This window comes from Schistocerca nitens, chromosome 5 (genome assembly GCF_023898315.1).
Source record: "Schistocerca nitens isolate TAMUIC-IGC-003100 chromosome 5, iqSchNite1.1, whole genome shotgun sequence".
Taxonomy (NCBI): domain Eukaryota; kingdom Metazoa; phylum Arthropoda; class Insecta; order Orthoptera; family Acrididae; genus Schistocerca; species Schistocerca nitens.
Window position 1 is genome coordinate 83,079,978 of NC_064618.1, and position 16,498 is coordinate 83,096,475.

At 44.5% G+C, this 16,498-nt stretch overlaps 1 protein-coding gene across 1 annotated transcript in view; it reads right to left on the bottom strand.

The window, feature by feature from the left end:
- LOC126260201 (1-phosphatidylinositol 4,5-bisphosphate phosphodiesterase gamma-1) overlaps positions 1-16,498 on the bottom strand; it is a 282,094-nt gene that overhangs the window by 31,940 nt on the left and 233,656 nt on the right. Inside the window, exon 21 of the mRNA XM_049957484.1 lies at positions 14,953-15,060. Within this exon, the coding sequence (XP_049813441.1) occupies positions 14,953-15,060 (108 nt within the window). The remainder of the gene's footprint in view (positions 1-14,952; positions 15,061-16,498) is intronic.

Below are 16,498 nucleotides of genomic sequence, written 5' to 3' on the forward strand. Positions count from 1 at the left end.
CAAGATGACGGGGCCGCTATTCACACACCTTGCATTAGACTGGACTTATTTTGTCAGCACGAGGATGAACTGCTGGCTTTCCCATTGCTACTACAGTCACTAGATCTCAGTATTATTGATCCTTTGTGGTCTACTCTGAATAGAAGAGTGGGTGGTCACTATCCATCTCTATCATCATTACTGAACTTGCCAATATCTTGCAGGAAGAATGGTGCAAGACAGTGATCGGCAAACTTAGTAGCCAAAAGAGCCAAATATCAACAGTATAATTTAAATTTCTTTCCTGAGCAAAATTTTTCAAACTACATAGATAGTTATATCATTATTTACTTAATTAGGGTACTCTTACGCTGGCCTCATTCTGAATGAGATAGTTTTGCTGAGGTCGACCTCCTCCAACTTTCCCTGTCAGCACTCATCTAGTACACTTGTTTTGTTTATCTCCTTTTGTTTATCCTGTCTATACACTGAGGTGACAACAGTAATGGGATGGCGATACACACATATGTAGGTGGCAGTAGAATTGGGTATACAAGGTATAAAATGACAGAGCATTCATGGAAATGTCATTTGTATTCAGGCGATTCATGTGAAAAGGTTTTCAATATGGTTATGGCTGCACCATGTGAATTAAGACTCTGAATGCAGAATGGTAGTTGCAGCTAGACACATATCAATTCTATTTCAAAAATCATTCAGGAATTCAATATTCCAAGATCCACAGTGTCAAGGGTGTGCTGAGAATACCAAATTTCAGGCATTACCTCCCACTACTGACCAAGCAGTGGCCGATGGCCTTCACTTAACAACGGAAAGAAGAGGCGTTTGAGGAGAGTTGTCAGTGCTAACAGGCAAGCAACACTGCTTGAAATAACTGCAGAAATCAATGTGGGACACATGACAAATGAATCCATTAGGATAGTGCAGAGAAATATGGCATTAATGGGCTATGGCAGCAGATGACCGATGCGAGTGCCTTTTCTAACAGCCTGACATCACCTGCAGCACTTCTCCAGGGTTCATGACTTTATCAGTTGGACCACATATGACTGGAAAACCATGGATTAGTCAGATGAGTCTTGATCTCAGAGCTGATGGTACGATTCAAGTGTAGTGCAGACCCCACGAAGCCACGGGCCCAAGTTGTCGACATGGCACTGTGCAAGCTGGGCGTGGCTCCATAATGGGCTGGATCTTCCTGTCCAACCGAGCTGATCACCGAGTGGCAATGGTTATGTTCAGATACTGTTCATGATTGGTTTGAAGAATCTGGACAATATGAGCAAATGGTCTGGCCATCCATAGGACATAATCGAGAGGTCAGTTCATGTGCAAAATCCTGCAGCAGCAATACTTTCACAATTATGGATGGTTATAGAGGCAGCAAGGTTCAGTATTTCTGCAGGGGACTTCCAATGACTTGTTAAGTCCATGACATGTCGAACTGCTGCATTCTGTCAGGCAAAAGGAGGTCCGACAATATTAAGAGGTATTCGGGTTTCTTCACCTTAGTATATGTCCAAACCATCTCAACATAGCTTTCTCAATACTTAACATCTCCTTTCATTCTGGAAGTTGCACAGGTCACACAAATATTCAAGAAAGGCAGTAGGAGTAATCCACTAAATTACAGGCCCCTATCATTAATGTCAATAAGCAGCAGGATTTCGGAACATATACTGTGTTCAAACACTATGAATTACCTCGAACAGAACAGTCTATTGATACATAGTCAACACAGATGTAGAAAACATCGTTCTTGTAAAACACAATTAGCTCTTTACACACACAAAGTGCTGAGTGCTATTGACAAGGGATTTCAAATTGATTCTGTATTTCTAGATTTTCACAAGGCTTCTGGCACTGTACCACACGAGTGGCTTCTAATGAAATTGTGTGCTTATGGAATATCGTCTCAGTTATGTGACTGGCTTCATGATTTCCTGTCAGAAAGGTCAGAGTCTGTAATAATCGCTGGAAAGTCATTGTGTAAAACAGAAGTGATTTCTGACATTCCCAAAGGTAGTGTTATAGGCCCTCTGCTGTTCCTTACCTATATAAATGATTTAGGAGACAATCTGAGCAGCTGCCTTAGGTTGTTTGCAGATGATCCCATTATTTATCATATAGCAAAGTCATCAGAAGATCAAACCAAATTACACAATGATCTAGAAAATATATCTGCATGGAGCAAAAATTGGCAATTGACCCTAAATAATGAAAAGTGTGAAATCATCCACATGTGTGCTAAAAGGAATCCGTTAAACTTGGTTACACTATTAATCAGTTAAACCTAAAGTGTGTAAATTCAACTAAATACCTAGGAATTACAATTATGAACGACAAACTGGAAACAACACACAAAAAATGTGGTGGGGAAAGCAAACCAAAGACTGCATTTTACTGGCAGAACACTTAGAAAATGTAACACATCTACTAAAGAGACTACCTATATTACGCTTGCCTGTCCTCTTTCGGAGCACTGCTGCGTGGTGTGGGATCCTTACCATATAGGATTAATGAAGTATAATGAGAAAGTTCAAAGAAGGGCAGCACATTTAGTATTATAGCAAAATAGGGGAGAGTGTGCCACCAAAATGAAATCGTATTTGGGGTGGACATTGTTAATAGAAAAGGAGTTTTTTGTTGTGGCAGAATCTTTTCACGAAATTTTAATCACCAACTTTCTCCTCCAAATATGAGAATATTTTGTTGATGCTGACCTACATACGGAGAAACGATCTCATAATAAAATAAGGGAAATCAGAGCTTGCATGGAAAGATATAGGTGTTTGTTTTTTCTGCACACTGTTTGAGATTAGAATAATAGAGAATCATTATGAAGGTGGTGCAATGAACCCTCTACCAGGCACTTAAGTGTGATTTGTGGAATATCCATGTAGATGTAGATTCCACAATGCTCCACAAAATTGACGTAATAAACATTATTTAAAGTTTTAAGTCATAATTTAACTGTAGGTACATTGAAAAAGACTTGATGTCATACATAACAATGATATTATTTATCGATAAAATTAAATTGCAAGGTATGCATAAAACTTAATCATGACGATGACTGATGAAAAGCAATATGAACAACAGGCTTGCATCTCTTTGGAAAGTTAGGTAAGTCAGGCTTGCAAGTTGTTTTTAGTTTCAGGCATGATTCCAGGTTCTCGTCAATAGAACTACTTCTCAATTCACTCTTGACAAGGTTCATGTTTGGAAATGATTGTTTGCTTGAATATGCAGATCAGAATAAGAAAAGAACAGCAAATGCTAATTTTTGCTGCAGATTGTGAGTCAGGAATACTATTCTAGGTGTTAAAAACAAACATATCTTCACTTCAGAACACTTGCCTACAGATAAAGACGCAGCAGCTGAGTGGGTAAAAACAGAAACTAGGAAACCAGTGACATCTCCAGGCACTTTTAATTGTTATTACACAAGCTTATATTTCTTTGTCATCCTCTTCATCTGTTTCACTTACTTCCGACTCATAATTATTATTAAATTGCTTTCCAAATGATCCCTTGCTAGTTCATTAATACACGATAATCTCCTTTCACCCTATCATATGCTTTTTCCATACTTCAAGAGAAACTGTTCCACCCCATTCAATGGAACAGATATTCCTTCAACTGCTTCATTTTGCATCACTTGAGTGCATTAAAAATTATGTCACATGCCTTATTTTGAAGCACTATTTATCCACATCCTACTTTTGAATTCGCTGTCACAAACAGCAAAAATGGTGTGACTCTTCAAGCTTTCCCAGCGGATGTGTTGTAAATAGTCTTCACGGGTTTGCCGCCGGATCACGTTTTGCAAATTACATACTATTTACTTGGAGCAACTGTCCGACGTCTTCAGGTGGTTCAACCTTACTCATGGCTAGGTTCAACTGATGGTATCCGGACACCGACGCCCCATTTTTAGAACACGAGCGCAGCCGCGGAAATGGCGCATGCGCAGTGATTTGCCCTATTCAAACCCCCTCTGCCGAAAATCGCAGAGCGGCTCTCCCGCACGTGCGCTATACGCTGCATTTGTCAACAGTGCGGCCAGATGTTACTCACCAATGGCCGTACTAGTCCAGTGTTATAACGAACCTGTTATTGAAGAATCTCGATTTTTGCATCATGCTTTTATAGCAGCCAATGCAGGGTTCCAGGCTGTGCTCAGTTGAAATCCCATATCCTTGTTGACGAGATTACCGGCTGTGCGGAAATGTATTGCTTCCTTAATGACACAGTCCCAGAAAGATGATGCTGGGGATAAAATTTCCGTCTTTTCATTAGTCATACGATGTCCTGTATTCAGGCAGTGTTCTGCAATTGCCGACTTTTCATCAAGAAAAGGTAAAGCACCATATTTTTCCACTTACATTGTGAAGTTTATATTCGGATGGAGCGAATTCAGATGCTGAAAAAATGTAGGTAGAGTATCAAGTCCATGTGGCCACACCCCAAATGTATCAACCCCATACCACAGAAAACAAGAGGGTTTGAGAGTGGCTGACTGTAGTGCTTTTTCTTCAATGTCCTCCATAAAATAATTGGCCACAACAGGAGACAGAGGGCTTCCCATGGCAACACCATCCACTTGTTCAAAATATTAGTCTTGAAATAAGAAGTACGTTGAAGTAAGCACGTCTTTGAATAATGCTACTATATCCTCCTCAAACTTGTTGCTAATGAGCTCCAAAGAGTCCTGCAAAGGCACCTTTGTAAATAAAGACACAACATCGAAACTTACTAACAGATCTGACGATTGCAATCTAAGGGTTTTCAAGCGACCTATGAAATCTGCAGTGTTTCGAATGTGATGGTCGCACTTGCCTACAAGAGGTCCCAATAGTGATGTCAGGTATTTGGCAACAAAATAAGTACGTGCTCCTATGTTACTTACAATGGGACGGAGAGGCACCCCATTCTTATGAATCTTGAGTAGGTCGTAGAGTCTAGGAGGAACTGCAGCCGGTTGACGCAAACCCTTAATGACTTTTGCTGAAATCGAGCTCTTCCTGATGAGTTACAGTTGCTAACGGTTTGCATCAACAGGCTGCAGTTCCTCCTAGACTCTACGGCCTACCCAAGATCGATAAGAATGGGGTGTGTCTCCGTCCCATTGTAAGTAACATAGGAGCACATACTTATTTTGTTAGCAAATACCTGACATCACTATTGGGACCTCTCGCAGGCAAGTGCGACCATCACATTCGAAACACTGAAGATTTCATAGGTCGCTTGAAAATGCTTAGATTGCAATCATCAGATCTGTTAGTAAGTTTAGATGTTGTGTCTTTATTTACAAAAGTGCCTTTGCAGGACAACATGACCCGGTGGCAAACCCATGAAGACTATTTACAGCAAATGTGGTGCGGTTGGCAGCGAGTTCATGTGGTCTGAGTCATCTACATCTCCGTATAATGCAATTCTTCCCACACAGGGAGGGAGGGGGAGGGAGGGGGGAGGAGGGAGGGAGGGGGGAGGAGGGAGGGAGGGGGGAGGAGGGAGGGAGGGGGGAGGAGAGAGGGAGGGGGGAGGAGAGAGGGAGGGGGGAGGAGAGAGGGAGGGGGGAGGAGAGAGGGAGGGGGAGGAGAGAGGGAGGGGGAGGAGAGAGGGAGGGGGGAGGAGAGAGGGGGGATGTCTTTTTGTGTCTGTTGTGTGTGTGTGTGTGTGTGTGTGTGTGTGTGTGTGTGTGTGTGTGTGTGTGGGTGGGTGTGTGTGTAAGTACAATCTAACTTCTGCACCATTTCAGTGCAGTAATGTGTTCATTGTTAATAAGTATTATAGCAGTTGTATTACACGTTTGTTACCTTATAAATAAATAAAAAAACTTTTTTATTTTAAATTTAGTGCATTAGTATTTGTAAACTGATTCTTTCATATAGTGTCCATTAAAAAATGACGATCATTCCACTTGGGACCTGTGAGTTGTAAATATTTGTCATATATTGTTGTTTTTCTGACATGTTCTACATCCTGGACGACCTCCTCACTATGGATCAATTGGAATGAATGTAAATCTCATCTAATCTAATCTTAGAAGGTCATGGTTTGGTGTGTAGTGTCTGCATGTTGCATTGATGTTTCCATCATCTTTCATTAGGTGCTGACTTTGGTGCATTACATTGCCAACATTTTGAAACCATTTGTGGCAGTATTAATGAAGGAGGAAGAGCTACAATTACTTACAACATGGTGAGGCAACTTGCCATATAGCCGGAAACTTCGGAGCACATTTACACAACCTTCTCACCTGACAAGAGCTGTCAGCAGAGGTCAGCCTGGTTGTTGTCCTAGGTGGCCACCCAGGTCACCTGAACTATCAGTGTTTTATTACTTTGTGTGGGGAGCCCTCAGGTCTAAGGTGTATCACAACAACCGTCATAGTCTTCAAGAACTGCAGCAGAACATTTCAGATGAGTTTCTAGCAATTCCAGCAGTTCAGCTTCAATCTGCCTTCAGTAACTTGCTGATCAGAGCCCAAAAAATGCCAAGAGATGAATGGCGTTTACTTTCAACATCTGCTATAGTCTGGTTAGTACAGTATTTCCTTCCCTTTACTGTGTTTCTTTGCAACCAGGAACTCTGTTCTCCGGGTTACTTTTATTTGCCCTACCTTGAATGAATAAAGCATTGTGCAGTGCAAACCAATCCCACTCTCCTAATGTACTCCAGTATCAATTCTGACCACACCATTGAACAGAACAAAAGAAGCACTCGATATATTTAAAAATTTATTGTAAAAGTGGTGAGCATGTGTGTTCAAAATATATTTTTTATTGTTTGTTAATGAACCAGCAGACTTTTAATGATGTGAGGGATTATAAAATGACCAGCAAAGAGAGGTGTTCCTTTCAATACATTAACAGTAGGCATAATTTATTGTAAATTTGTAATGTGGGATATTTTCTTACATTTTGATGGTTACGGTGGGGTCTGGTGTAATGCGAGAGTATATAAGGCCGAGTGACAGAACACTTATGTGTCATACTTTCTCCCTTGGCTACATAGGATCTGCGTAAGTTCTGTTAACATTCAGGTGACAGATTTTCCGTGGTGAGTGGACCGAACTAGTTTCACACACTAATATTTTTTTGATTCACAGTCTGGATATAAGTTCAATACTTGGAAGCATTCAGCTCTTGTTAGGTGAGAGAATTTGGTTATGAGCTGATACTTAAGTTTTTTTGCAAGTGATAGTCACTGAACATCCGCCAGAACATAGAAATGTGTATGGGCTTTCGGTCATAGGCACTGGCATAGTTTAAATGCTTTCAAATATCATACGCAGAAAGTTTTTTTTTTGTGGTTTTAGGTCGCACAATGTCAACGGTCATTAGCGCCCAGACTACTTTAGGAATGCACCGCGAGTCACAAGTTTAAAACAGCAACAAAACGGAGAACACGATGAAAGACATACTGACAGGCATAGGATTAAAAAAGAAAACAGCATAATCAAATGTCCTTTGAGAGGGTTGTCAAATTGATAAAATGAAGAACGCGAGCAGCTGCTCGTGGGTCATCCGTTAAAATGGCTTCTACAGTACATGGCAGGCCAATATCGAGACGTAGGGTGTTAAAATTCGGACACGACGTTAAAATGTGGCGGACCGTCAGCAATTGCCCACATGGGCAGAACGGCGCCGGCGCAGCCGTCAGCAGATGGCGATGGCTGAACCGGCAGTGGCCAATTCGCAACCGGGCCAAAACTACCTCCTCCCGCCGAGAAGGGCGTGAGGAGGACGTCCAAGCCACGGGTAGAGCTTTCAAGGCCCGAAGCTTGTTGTCTGAAAGTGCAGCCCAATCGGCATGCCACAGCGAGACAATGCGCCGACAAATTACCCTGCTACAATCTGGCGAAGGGACACTACAAGAAGCTGTCCGAGGCTGGAGGACCGCAGCCTTGGCCGCGGCATCTGCAGCTTCGTTCCCAGGGATACCGACATGGCCAGGAATCCACATAAAGCTAACCGGAGAACCGACGTCCACCAGCTGCTGAAGAGAGCGTTGGATCCGGTGCACGAAAGGGTGAACCGGGTACGGATCACCGAGGCTCTGGATAGCGCTCAGGGAATCGCAGCAGATGACATATGCAGAATGTCGGTGGCGGCAGATGTAAAGGACAGCCTGGTAGAGGGCAAAGAGCTCAGCTGTGAAGACCGAACAATGGCCATGGAGCCGATATTGGAAACTTTGTGCCCCGACAATAAAAGAACACCCGACCCCGTCATTGGTCTTAGAGCCATCTGTATAAATGAAGGTCGTATTAATGAACTTCGAACGAAGTTCGACAAAACGGGAGTGGTAGACTGAATCGGGGGTAACCTCCTTCGGGAGTGAGCAGAGGTCAAGGTGGACGCGAACCTGAGCCTGGAGCCAAGGTGGCGTGTGGCTCTCGCCCACTCGAAAGGTGGCAGGGAGTGAAAAATGAAGGTGTTGAAGGAGGCGACGAAAGCGAACTCCAGGGGGTAGCAGGGCGGAGACATACAACCCGTATTGACTGTCGAGAGAGTCATCAAAAAAGGAACGATAAGATGGGTGGTCAGGCATTGCCAGTAGCCGACAGGCATACCTACAAAGCAGTATATCGCGCCGGTAGGTGAGTGGCAACTCACCAGCGTCAGCATGAAGACTCTCGACGGGACTAGTATAAAACGCTCCGATCGCAAGTCGTAAACCCCGATGTTGTATGGAGTTGAGGCGGCGTAAGATGGATGGCCGTGCAGAGGAGTATACGAAGCTCCCATAATCCAGCTTGGAGCGGACGATCGACCGATATAGGCGAAGTAGGACGGTTCGATCCGCTCCCCACGACATACCACTGAGAACACGGAGGACATTGAGAGAACGGGTACAACGGGCAGCCAAATAAGACACATGTGGAGACCAACTAAGTTTCCTGTCAAATGTAAGACCTAAAAATTTTGTTGTCTCCACGAATGGGAGAGCAAGGGGTCCAAGTCGTAAAGACGGTGGGAGAAATTCTTTGTAGTGCCAGAAGTTAATACAGACCGTCTTCTCGGCAGAAAAACGGAAGCCATTGGCGACACTCCACGAGTAAAGACGGTCAAGAGAACGCTGAAGACAGCGCTCCAGGAAACACGTACGCTGCGCGCTGCAATAGATGGTAAAATCGTCCACGAAAAGGGAGCCTGATACATCAGCTGGGAGGCAATCCATTATTGGATTGATCGCTATGGCGAAGAGAGCGACGCTCAAAACTGAGCCCTGTGGTACCCCATTCTCCTGGCGAAAGGTGTCTGACAGGACAGAACCCACACGTACCCTGAACTGTCGATCCATTAAAAAGGAACGAATAAAAAGAGGGAGGCGACCGCGAAGACCCCATGTATGCATGGTGCGGAGAATGCCCGCCCTCCAACAGGTGTCGTAAGCCTTCTCCAAATCAAAGAACACAGCCGCGGTCGGGCGCTTCCGCAAGAAGTTATTCATAATGAAGGTCGACAAGGTAACCAGATGGTCAACAGCAGACCGGCGCCTACGAAATCCACATTGTACATTGGTAAGTAGGCGTCGAGACTCGAGCAGCCAAACCAATCGAGAGTTAACCATTCGCTCCATCACTTTACAGACACAGCTGGTAAGCGAGATGGGTCGATAACTGGAGGGCAAGTGCTTGTCCTTCCCCGGCTTAGGAATCGGGACAACAATAGACTCGCGCCAGCATGCGGGAACATGTCCCTCAATCCAGATGCGACTGTAAGTACGAAGAAGAAAACCTTTACCCGCAGGAGAAAGGTTCTTCAGCATCTGAATATGAATAGAATCAGGCCCTGGAGCAGAGGACCGTGATCGGCCAAGTGCAGTTTCGAGTTCCCGCATGGTGAATGGGGCATTATAACTTTCACGATTCGAGGAGCGGAAGTTAGGTGGCCTAGCCTCCTCTGCCTGTTTGCGGGGGAGGAAGGCAGGGTGGTAATGAGCGGAGCTCGAAACCTCTGCGAAAAAGCGGCCGAAGGCATTGGAGACAGCCTCAGGGGCCACAAGGACGTCATTCGCGACCGTCAAGCCAGAAACTGGTGAGTGGACCTTAGTGCCAGATAGCCGGCGCAGGCTACCCCAGACAACAGAAGAAGGAGTAAAACTGTTGAAGGTGCTTGTGAAAGCAGCCCAGCTGGCTTTCTTGCTTTCTTTAATAATACGACGACACTGTGCATGTAATCGTTTATAATTGACACAATTCGCCACTGTAGGGTGGCGGTTAAAGGCGCGTAAAGCACGTCGACGAGCACGTAGAGCGTCTCTACATGCTGCGGTCCACCAGGGGACCGGTACGCGATGTGGAGAAGAAGTAGGGTGAGGGATGGAATATTCAGCAGCAGAGAGAATGACTTCCGTGAGGTGTGCGACCTGACTATCGCAGCTTGGGAATGTTTGATCCTGAAAGGTCGCCCTTGAAGAGAAGAGCCCCCAGTCTGCTTTGGAGATGTTCCAACTAGATGAGCACGGAGAGGGGGTATGCTGCAGGAGATGGATAACACACGGGAAGTGGTCGCTCGAATATGTATCAGAAAGAGCATACCACTCGAACCGGCGTGCAAGTTGGGGAGTACATATAGAGAGATCTAAATGGGAATAGGTGTGAGATGTATCCGAAAGAAAAGTAGGGGCGCCAGTATTGAGGCAGACGAGATTGAGCTGGTTGAAAAGGTCTGCTAACAGGGAGCCCCTCGGGCAGGATGCTGGAGAGCCCCAAAGGGGATGGTGGGCATTGAAGTCTCCAGTTAACAAACATGGGGCAGGTAGCTGAGCAATAAGCTGCATCATGTCTGCCCTGGTAACGGCAGACGACGATGGAGTGTAAACGGTACAAATGGAAAATGTAAAAGTGGGGAGAGTAATGCGGATGGCAACTGCCTGCAGGCCGGTGTGCAACGTGATGGGATCGTAGTAAATATCATCCCGGACCAGCAACATAACCCCTCCATGAGCTGGGATACCTACCACAGGGGGTAGGTCAAAACGCACAGAGGTGTAGTGTGCCAAGGCAATTTGATCGCATGGGCGTAGCTTCGTTTCCTGGAGGGCTACGACGAGCGGACGGTGCAAGCGAAGCAGCAACTTCAAGTCCTCTCGGTTGGAGCGAATGCTGCGAATATTCCAGTGAATAAGTGCCATCGTAAGAAAAAAGGAAGATGAAAGAAGGGGTCACCTCGAAGGCCGCTGAGGGCCTGGCTTCGAGCGAGCACTGCCGCCGCTATCAGTAGGCGGACAGTCATCGTCCATTGGGTCTATAGGTTCATCGGCCATCTTGGGAAGATGGCCGGGAGGGGGAGCTTCCTCCGCCGGTGAACGGCCAGATGTTCGGCTACCAGCGGTGCGGCCAGGCGAAAGGGATGACGGCCTGGGGCGGCAACCGCTGGGTGGCGCAGGAGAAGAAATGCGCCGTGGCGGAGAAGGAGAACTGTGCTTCCTATTAGCCTTCTTGGATGGTCGTTTGGTGGAAGTACCGGACGAAGGCTGGGAGGTCGAGGTACGTAGGAAGTCTGCACGGGATGGTTCCTTCTTGAAGGCCCGTGCATCTGACTTCTGGGTCTTCGTCTTAGCAGAAGCTGATGAAGGGGCTGGTGTCTGTGGGGTGATGGGACGAAGAGGAGACGTCGACCGCGCGATCTTAGCACTGGCCGAACGGACGACCGTGGTGCTGAAGGTCAGATCGCAGGTCTGGGTTGCCACCTCCCTGGTAGTCCGAGGAGAGGCGAGGACAGTACTGTATTTCCCCGCTGGGAGCAGTGTGGGCTTCCTACTACCCAATAGCTTGCGAACAGCCGAGGTGGACACTTTCTCTTTGACCCGAATTTCCTGCATACAGCGTTCTTCCTTATAGACAGGACAGTCGCGGGAGGATGCAGCATGGTCACCCTGACAGTTCACACAACGAGGAGACGGAGGTGGACAGTCACCCTCATGGGCATCCCTGCAACAAGTGACAAATTTAGCCGCATTGGAACAAGATTGGCGAGTGTGATTGAAACGCTGACACTGGTAGCAGCGCGTAGGTGTCGGGACATAGGGGCGAACAGAAATAACCTCGTAGCCCGCTTTGATGCGCGATGGCAGCTGAACACTATCGAAGGTCAAAAAAAGTGTCCGGGTCGGTACAAGGTCATTGTTGACCTTTTTCATGACCCTATGGACAGCCGTCACGCCCTGCTCAGCGAGGAAAGATTGAATCTCCTCGTCAGTCAAACCGTCGAGGGATCTAGTGTAGACCACACCACGAGACGAATTCAAAGTTCGGTGAGCCTCCACCCGGACAGGGAATGTGTACAGGAGTGTGGCCCGAAGCAGTTTTTGTGCCTGAAAGGCGCTCTCAGTTTCGAGTAATAAGGTACCGTTACGCAACCTGGTACAGGATTTGACAGATCCGGCTATGGCATCGACGCCCTTCTGGATAACGAAAGGGTTGACAGAGGAAAAATCCTTTCCGTCCTCAGATCGAGAAACGACGAGGAACTGTGGGGCAGGCGGTAGTACTTTTGTCACTGGTAGCTGGTCACGTTTCCGTTTTTGGGCAGAAGTCGAGAGAGATGGAGTGAAATCCATTGCGGAGAAATCCCCCATGATTGCCAGCGTCTCCGATGGCGCGCTCCTTCCTTGTGGGGACCCTCTCAGAGGGCACTCCCGCCTTAGGTGAATGTTTACACCTCAGGTCACACCTCCCGAGAAACAGACGGAGGGACCAATCGGCATGGTCAGAAGGTATCAGCTCAGGCAATCACCCCTCCCCGGGCCTGGCCTTTACCAGGGGGTACGCGCGTGCCTTACATGTCTACCCAGGGCGGGGAATTACGCGTTACCCCGTCACCGGCTACGCGTGCGAACGCGTGGGTCGGCCTTCAGGCGCGCACAGGGAGGAAGGAAGAAGAGGAAAAAGGAGAGAGAGAGAGAGAGAGAGAGAGAGAGAGAGAGAGAGAGAGAGAGAGAGGACAGTGTCTCAAACGCCGAGGCGGAGACCAGAGAAGGCAAGGAGAAGAAGGCAATGAGAAGGCAAGGAGAAGAAGGCAATGAGAAGGCAAGGAGAAGAAGGCAATGAGAAGGCAAGGAGAAGAAGGCAAGGAGAAGAAGGCAATGAGAAGGCAAGGAGGAGAAGGCAAGGAGAAGAAGGCAATGAGAAGAAGGCAAGGAGATTATGCAGGGGAAAGAGTAAGGAAGACAGTGAGGTGGAGAAGAGCAAAGAAAGGAACCAACCAAAGAAAGGAAGAAACGAGAAGTGAAAAAGCAAAATGACCGCAAATAGAGGTCGTGGAACCGTCCGTCTCCGGACGCAGGCGCTAACTACCCCCTTGAGGGGGAGGGACTCCTTTTAGTTGCCTCTTATGACAGGCAGGAATACCTCGGGCCTATTCTTACCCCGGACCCGCAGGGGGACGCAGAAAGTAGGCTAATGCCATGAGACTTTGAACTGTATTTTGATGTATGAACTTTTTGACTTCAGTGAAAGTTCAGGTGTGTCAGAACTTTCTATTTGTGTGTCATTAACATTAGTAGATAGATAGTAGTTTCAAGGAATTGTCTAGCACATATATGCAAGTCTGCTGCACTTGCAGTGGTGCTAGCAATCCACTTGACCCACATCCATTATTTGGAACAGTGTGATGCCATGAATTGTAAGTTTTAATACAACTTATATGAATAAATAATTACTTTTAATTTCAATCACACATTTTCAATTATCACTGGAAACCACAACTTTCAAAATCATTGATATTAGTGTCAATCAGCTGTAGTGCTCAATACATTTTTTTGTTGGCTACCATCACTGATTTTACTGGTTCACAGGCATATATTAATTGTAAATGTGGCTGATTTAACAGTTATTCAACCTTATGATCATGAATAAAACCTGTTTTGTTTTAAGCTTGAACAGATGTAGAGCACATATGTAAGAGCTTGCAACACAGCAGTACAATGTAGCAAACAAGCTACTGTACTTCTGGGTCATGCATTTGCCCAGTTCACCTTAACTGACTGCTGGTTGCTCTTGTTGGCAAGAGGCAGCCAAATTCAAAAGGTGGGACCTTACAAGTTTTCTTCTTGTTTTGAAGTTTAGAAATTGCTTTAGCCATAACATCTACTAGATTTATCTGCAGTTGCTTTGTCTTTAAGGAAGGCTCTATTATACTGCTTCTTCACTGAATTAAAAGGTTCCTTCAAACATCTTTACTCCACTGTGTCTACAGAATGTGGTATCTTTCTAACTATTCCCTCTTTTCATTTCACAATAAGACATTGTTAAGCATGTTCATCCCATTACTCGATTTTAGTTTTGTCGATAACTCCTCAGAAGGGCTAGCCTCGTTCATTTCATGTGTTGGTTCCCCCCCCTTGATGCCTCTCCCAGAGCACCAAAGGCTTTTGGTTTTTTTTTGACAGGAACCACATTGCTACCATCAGCAGTAAAGCATCTAAAAACATCACTGGCACTGAGCAGGGCAATGTCCCTAGTACTTGCCTTTCATCAACTGTTTTTGCTTTGACAATTGTACACTAAAGCTCTGTGCCATTCTTGCACCCCAGTTAGTCGAGCTATGATCTCTACACATTCAAAAACATATAATGTTCCACCATCTAGCCTACTAGTGTTTTGGAAGAGTAGTTAATCACTTGTGAATTTAGTTTTTGCCAACTGAGTTTCTCGAGGTTCTCGCCATTTATCGCAACCTCAGTGGATGTAACAACTTGAGGGAACACTGTGGGGAGCAGTGAACATCAGCCCCTCTGCAGTCACCTCTACAATTAGGTTTTTGAAACCCTGTAGCTTACATTTTCTTTCTACTGTTTCCTATCTTCCCCAATCCCCTGAAGAAAAAATAAAAATATATGCACATTAAAGTTTCAACTATTATCGTGATGTTTGCCTGAAATGCTAAGAAGGAGAAATTAATGTGTTAGCACATAAAACTGCTTTCGACTTACCGTTGGATTTGTTATACTAATATGAACTAGCAATGATGCTAGCTCAAGATCTTCACTATAGCCATTTTTCAGTGGAACACTTCTGTATCCTGTTCGGAGGCAGAGCACCTAAAAATATGAATTATTTTTATTTAAAAAAATTGAATTTGTGCATAATTAATTGTAGGCTAAAATTGTTAATGATGTTTTTACTCACCAACAGTAATAACTAATGTCTAATTTACAATGACATAAAAAATAATGGATTTTGTAAACATGATGGAAGATTAAGGTTTAACATAGCACTGCCAACAAGATCAGTGGAGATGAATTACGAACTTTGAATGGTTACAAACAGTGAAGAAAATTAGATGTGTCCTATTTCAAGGTTCACCCAGCAATTATGGAAACCTTGGAAAACATAAACTTGTGAAGACATACGGTAATTTGAATTCTTCTCTTGCAATTGAGTCCAGCACCATCTCACATGACAAAATATCCAAGTTTTCAATGCGTGTTGTGGTTTTCAACACTTTACATGAGCAACACTTTTGACAGTGTGCAGTAATTCAGAAATACGTTTGATTTTCTTCCTCAGGAAAACTATAACTTATGAAATCTGCAGTATGTGGTACCCATTTCAGCGAAGTGGATAAAAAGACAGCAGTACAGTATTAATAGTCAAGACAGACTTCAAATACCACTCACATAAGACAGTTATGATGAACCATTCGCTCTACTGAAACATGTTTAAAGTAAACATCCCTTTACAGAGTTATGCATAGTATCCAGACAATTTACCTGCAGTTTTAACTCCATGTCTCTCTTTTAATGGACTGAATATACACAGATAAATAAAACTCCTGTGTAGCTGTCAACACTTAACAACATGTATCTGCTAATATTTGGTTTTGTTTGTTTATTTTGTTGTTATTGTTATTGTTGCCGTCATTGTTGTCATCGTCATCTTCTGTCCAAAGACTGGCTAGATGCACCTCTTGTAATGTAACAGACAGAGATTCGCTTATCCAACATTGTGATACCCGCAACTAACATCATCACAGTATACATGTATATTTCTTTTTCCATAGTTAATCCTTCAATTCTGATAGCATTTCATAGTTGACATCAGTAAAATGCCAACCATAATTCTTTAAGGAATTGAACTTCCCCATATTAAATAGCTTCAAACATCTGAATACCTTACAAATGAGTTAATGCTTCAAATATTCAATGTTAAGCATGTAAAACCATCACTACTGAAGGAGCAAAACCCTAATTATGATTGTTTTATTAGTTTCAGATTGTCCCCCCCAGATTAATGAAAAAGTACAATCATCATTAAAGTTTGTTCGAAGTCACTAAGTGTTCTCATTATCAAACAATGGATGATTTGCAATTCCTTCCAAGAAAAAAGTAGTTTTTGATGTACCTAATGGTTATGATATCATACCTCAAGAAATGTGTGTTGTGAAACGATATGATTTCATAGGTATATTCAGTGGGATATGTGCATACTGTCTGCAAAACATGTTGTGAATACAATTGGTAGTAAAGGATTAATAAA